At 36.2% G+C, this 6214-nt stretch overlaps 1 protein-coding gene across 2 annotated transcripts in view; it reads left to right on the top strand.

Annotated features, from left to right (window-relative positions):
• Positions 1-2927, top strand: part of MOB4 (MOB family member 4, phocein) — a 6559-nt gene extending 3632 nt beyond the window's left edge. For both annotated transcript variants that reach the window (XM_010285069.1, XM_010285068.1), the window contains exons 5-7: positions 580-659; positions 1489-1600; positions 2527-2927. In XM_010285069.1, the coding sequence (XP_010283371.1) occupies positions 580-659; positions 1489-1600; positions 2527-2658 (324 nt within the window). In that variant the 3' untranslated portion in view covers positions 2659-2927. The remainder of the gene's footprint in view (positions 1-579; positions 660-1488; positions 1601-2526) is intronic.
• Positions 2928-6214: the final 3287 nt, after the last annotated feature.

Here is a 6214-nt window from a genome sequence, read left to right as displayed (position 1 = left end):
GGTCATACATTCCTGCTCTCAGCCTGCTGCTTTCTCTACATGTACTTGATTGCAGAGCCAGCGTTTGGCTTGTTACAAGCTTAGCTACACTAATGACTTCGTTTTTCTTTGCCAAGGTAGAAAGCATTGATATACTTAAATGCAGGTTTGGTTGTGTTTTTGTGATAAGGTGTTAATTTAGGCTGTAAGAGTTTGGCAACTTGACTATGTGGGAAACAAATGAACTGTGACATAAGAATCATCTTTCCTTTCAGTGTACTTCCAGTATGTATTCTTATTATACGGTTTTACTTAGGAGATCCATAAAATTCACTACTTGTGTGCATAATCACATTTCCATAGTAACTCTTTTCTTGAAATAATTTACGTGGTTGTGAAACGGAGAAAAGAAATCTCACTTAAGGATGAAATGTAGTTAGACCTTCAGAGAAGCTATGGGAAACTTGTGGGAATAAAAATGAACAGTGAAGTGAAAAGAATCTTGAAATATAATTTAAATGTTTTTGTTTTTTAAACAAGTTCTATGACAATGTCATGCAAGCAGTCATACACATGCTCATTCACTGTCTATTTTTGTAGTGTCCTGCTATAGACTACACCAGACACACACTTGATGGAGCTGCATGTCTTCTGAATAGCAATAAATATTTCCCCAGCAGGTAAACCCACTTTCTTTTGGGAGGAGGGAGTGAGGGAGGGAGTAGGTGGCACCAGAACGCTTACACAGCACATGAAAATGCAGAATGCATTTTTCATGGACTACGCTGAAAAATATCAGAAATGCTGCAGCATGTGTCACGTGGTGGTAGAGCTATTGTCACTTTTAAGCCAAGGAAGAATTCCTACCTATTCAAATAGTTTGCCATTTCCTGGAGCTGATGGGTGCTTTTTAGCTTTCATCTGTTTTACTAATACCTGTTGGTGTTATGGGGCTATCCATTGGAGTAGTGGCAACCTGAAGAATGGGATGGCCTTTAGAGAGAGGCAGTGACTCCAAGGACTTCACCACCACACCACTGAAAGCCTCCAGAAGCCAACACCAATCTGTTGGGGGACATCAGTGACCACAGAACACACAGACTGAGCGTCTTGAATGGGCAGCCCATGTGTTGGATCATGGAAACCTAACTGGAGAAGTCAAATTTATGCTTCTCTAGGAATCCTGTACTGGCAAGGAGGTACAACTGGAAGTCTTTTTTTCTCTTTGCCCATCAATGCTAGAAACCAGAAATCCAGCCCTTACCAGAATAACTGATGATGTTTAACTACAGGAAAAGCTTTTGTAGTCAAGAGTACAATTTTTAAATGTGGAATATGCACCAACGTTACCTTCCTTGCAAAAATGAGCAATTGCAGAAACAGGTATCTGCAACAGCTAAGCCTAAATTTCATATGCAATGATATGGTACAGCTTAACAATCAGAATTCATGTCAACATGTATCTCATGTTTGGTAGACTTGTTTTAACTTTTCTCCTGGTGCTTACAGGGTTAGCATAAAGGAATCCTCTGTAGCCAAATTAGGATCAGTGTGCCGGAGGATTTACAGAATATTTTCACATGCTTATTTTCATCACCGGCAGATATTTGATGAATATGAAGTAAGTAGTTTCAAATTACATCTTGAAAGAAGGGCATTTATAACCTGAAAGAAGTTATAGCTGTGATGTAATTGTATTACACATTTTCTTTTAATCCTACCACAAGATGTACGTTCAAGTGAAGTATTGATTACAGTTTTATAAGAACTGAATCGGTATACACACATATGAAAATTAATTTATATAGTTAGTTTACCCAGTTATGGTTTCTCTCATTTGGATAAAAGGTCAGAATTTGAGAGTTTTTGTAGAAACAACTCAAATTGATCTCGTTTTAAAGATTTCTGAATGTATTCAAGCATTTGCTATAGTTTAATAGTTTCCTGTTTGTGTATTACCCAACAGTTAAGGAATTATAATTGTAAAACTGCAAAGAAACAGAGTAACTGGTGGCAGCTTGTGCATCTCTGGTAACTTCCAACTTTTTTTTTCTCCTCAAATGGGAAAGTAGAAATTAATAGATATAGAGGAGATAAGAGGTATAGCTGGATGTAAAAGGAAACCTTTGCCAAATCCCACTTAAGGTTGCTGGAACAAGCTATGGAATGGTTGTGCCCTGTTCCATTGGGGATAGCAAATGTAGTAGTTTCACAATAACTTAAAATTCTCTTTTGGAGAATGGATCAGGACTACATTGGTACTTGAATATATTCTTTGCTAAGTGCTGTTCAGTTGAGCTGTGACTTAAGCCTAACTTCAGTAGGTTGTTTTGTTCATTACAGTAACAATAAGCAAGCAGTAAAGATTTAAAAGTAGTAATAGGAATTTACCATTTAAGCATTACAACTTCTTTCCAAGACTTACAAATCTAATGAGGCAATTACATATAAGCAGGTTTGTTGTTTTTTTTTTCCCAGTATGTTCTCTTCAATTGTTTAAAATATTCCTTCTGTATATATTGTTTTTTCCCCTTTTTTCATCTCCAGAATGAAACTTTCTTGTGTCACCGGTTCACTAAATTTGTGATGAAGTATAATCTGATGTCCAAGGATAACCTGATTGTACCAATTTTGGAAGAAGAAGTGCAGAATTCAGTATCAGGGGAAAGCGAGGCATGATGGGAATGGCAGTACAGAAGCCTGTACTGAATATAAACAAAACATTAATTATGTACTGTATATATCATTTTAGACACTTCAATCACGTATCCTCATAGCTTTGTTTAGTATACTTTTTGTATGCTGTGTGCATTGCCTTTTAATATGGGAAATACTTTAAGTTATTCATGAGCTGTATATTCATCAATGTGGTACTCATGGTTTTTAAATAAAAGTAGTAGTATCTGTTTATAATGCCTGTTAATAAAAGAATTTACAGTTCTCTAAAATTGCTGCTAAACAATCATTGAATCACAATCCTGAAGATGTGTCTGACTGGGTGGGGAAAAAAGTGAGATTAAGATTTCATAGCAAGCCATTTTTTAATGCAGTAGCTGTATTAGTCTTAGTTCAAAGATTATCACCTTAAATATATAATTCTGCAGGAAGCTTCCTGCAGTGTAGCTTATTCCTAATTTAGCTTTTATTTTTTTAAGATGGCTTTGAAGATTTACTTTTGGATGTGCATAGTCCTGTGTGTGTATATCCAAATACTCACAGAATCCATAGTATTAGTAATACCAAAAGGACAATTTAACTATGCTATTGAACATATATATTCTTGATATACTGCTAACGTACTTTCTGGACTGGTTTTTTGTTACCAGTGGAGGTTTGTGCACAGCAGGGGCCAGGGTCTGTCCTGTTAAGGCAGAGTTCAGGTGTTCTCCAGTCCACAACTTCTCTAAAGAATGCTGGCAGAAAACTCAATGGCTTATATCTGTGCATATTTATGGTAACTGCTTACAGATTATACCTCATAAATACTCATGTTACACTACATAACACACTAGCACAGTCTTTGCTTGTATTCATAGTAAAAACAGCTTAAGTACCTGAAATATCAAACCTGATTCTTGTTAATCATGTTTTCAACATATGTTGATTTGTTTTTCTTCATTCACCTGCATTATCTTCTTTGACAGAAAGACATAGATTCATGCTTCTGTTCCCTATCAGATGTTTATTTCAAGTTGGGTTTGCAGATTTGCAATAACTGACAATTTCCATGAGTGCTGCTTAATTGTGTTATGTCTAGAATGATAGAATTAAATATTTTAGAGATGAATATTGCAGAGATACTGCTAAGCATATAGGAATGCAGGGTCTAAAAGCACTAGCAGTATTCTTATGTTAAATTAATTTTGCTTAGCTGTTTAAAAAGTTGGCTGGTGGTTTTTCTCTGAGCTTGCCAGGGACCCTTTTTTACTTCTTTAAGCTGATCAGACTGGGCTAACTCAGTTAGTTTCTGTAATCTACATTTTGTTTCCTACATTACACTTACTTGGAAAGAAGGGAGGCCACCTATTTTTAATAAGTCTTTTTTCATTATATACTACACATGCCTTAAATCTACTTTTGTTTATATGAATCAAGCACACCTCAAGCAACTGTACCACCTGGATGTAAAGGGAATTTTAACAAGAAAATAGAGAGACTAAGCTTAACTACTTCAGCAGCTGTATTCCTCAGCAGCTCATTTTGTCTCATGTTTATCATTGTATTTCATCATCAGCAGGGTACTTGCACGAGATGGTGGCCAAGTGAAAGTAGCTTTAGTTACTGTCTATACACTTAGCTATAGCTTGCCCTGTATAGACCAGGTTATCTGATATCTTGAAGTTTGTACTGCAGGTAGGAGGACTGTATTCTGGAGGTTGTAAAATGTGTTTAGTTCTGTTACAGGCTGCTGTGGGACCATCCACAGTGTGGTTCTTTTGTACAGACACTCTGCATGCTCATATTGTCCAGGGTGACTGAGACAGGGGAGAACATGTAACTGGTGTTGCTAATTACATTTCCTCTACAAAATTGAAGAAAATGATGTGGTGCTTAGGACTGCATTAAAATTTTAAACCTCTTTTCTTCCTCTTATGCTTTAAGGGTTTCACTTCAAAACAAAACTTGGGAAGCTTTAATCCTGTTTATTCTCATTCAGATTTGCACTGTAAAGTTGACTTGGTATATTAAGCTGATTTTATATAAGGTCTAAGTGAAACACTGCTTGTATTTTCCCTTGCTATTGTTTACATGAGTACTGTGTACACACACGTGCCTGAATGGTACCATAAAACTTCAGTTAGCCTAAGCAAACCATTGATCTGTCTAATAAATATTAACAGGTTTAATTCAGACTCTACATCATAGGGAAATCAAGACTGTCTTTGAATTATATTGTAAAAAAAAAAAGGATAAAATTAAACTGTTTCTTTACCCATACCACTATATTTTGGTAAGTGATTCTCATTTTTCATGTCGTCCAAGAACGCAGGCAACTGAGTGCTTCCAAAAGAAAGTTCGGTGCTTTCCCATCTCTGCTACAAGGTGTGCTGTGGTGAAGTTGTATTTTTTCTTTCAGAAGTAGAAAAATACAATACTCATTAGCATCTTGAAGTCAGACCTCAAATTTATACATCTCTCAAATCTCAAAGTGCTGGTTCTACAATTTAAAAGGGAGAGCTAGACCAGGTACCAGAATAAGCATATGACAACAGCCCATCACAGATGCATGGGTGTCTTGTAAAGCAAACGATAACTAAGTTTCAAATGATTTTTTCCTTAGTCACCAAGGCTTTTCCTGATGCTTGGCTTTGCATATCTTGCAGCAAGTCAGCCATGGTGATTTTGCTACTTTCAAGATTTTAATTCTCCCAGATGTTGTCAAAGTTTATTTGCTTAAACAGATGAGAATATGTCACCAGACCAGTTCCTCTAAACCACTTTGTCTCTTTCAAGTTACACTTATATGAAGTCAGGAACATTCACTTCTTCAATTCATACCAGTTGTCAAAATTCCAATACAGGAATTTGGCTTTGAAAAGTCGAAGTCCTAGCTTAATACTGTTCTCTAAATTAAGCCATAGGGAATTGCCAAGACAGCAACCTGCACTTTTTACTTTCATATACTAAGAACAAGGAAAATGTCATCAGCTTTTAGTAGATGGCTGTAGGTCTAACAAGCTTTGCCTTGTGAGCTGTATGGATATACAGACAGGACTGCAAAAAAACTAATTCTAGCTTAAGTATAGGTATCTGTGGATCAACTGTCAGTGTGGGGCAAACATAACAAACTTGCAGCTGATCTGGTAGGTGCTTTTAATGGTGAGAAGCTTCCTATCAGAAATACAAAAAAGATCTTAGCTTTACAAAAAAAAAAAAGTATTTTACAGACCAGAAACACAGAAATTAAGCAGCAGTTTATTGCAGTTGAGCAGGTATGTAAATACACTGTTCTGACAAATTAGGAGCAAAAAAAAAAATTTTTTTTTTTTTACAGTGAATAATTTCTCCCTGCTTGTAAACACTAGAATATCATTTTCTCTCCAAACAATTTAAGACTCAAGGTATAAACAGTCTTTTGCAGAGGTTCACAAACACCATTGGTTGCCTTCTATCTCTGCTCTTTTTAATAGCTGCAGGGCATTTCTGTTGTTCATGTACAGGTAAGGGACTTTACTGCAGTTCAGACACGAGGCTCCTAACTGAAGCCCTGTTACTGAATAAGCAAGCATACTTA

This window comes from Phaethon lepturus, unplaced genomic scaffold (genome assembly GCF_000687285.1).
Source record: "Phaethon lepturus isolate BGI_N335 unplaced genomic scaffold, ASM68728v1 scaffold32814, whole genome shotgun sequence".
In the NCBI taxonomy this organism is placed as follows: domain Eukaryota; kingdom Metazoa; phylum Chordata; class Aves; order Phaethontiformes; family Phaethontidae; genus Phaethon; species Phaethon lepturus.
This window is presented reverse-complemented; position numbering and strand designations above follow the sequence as displayed.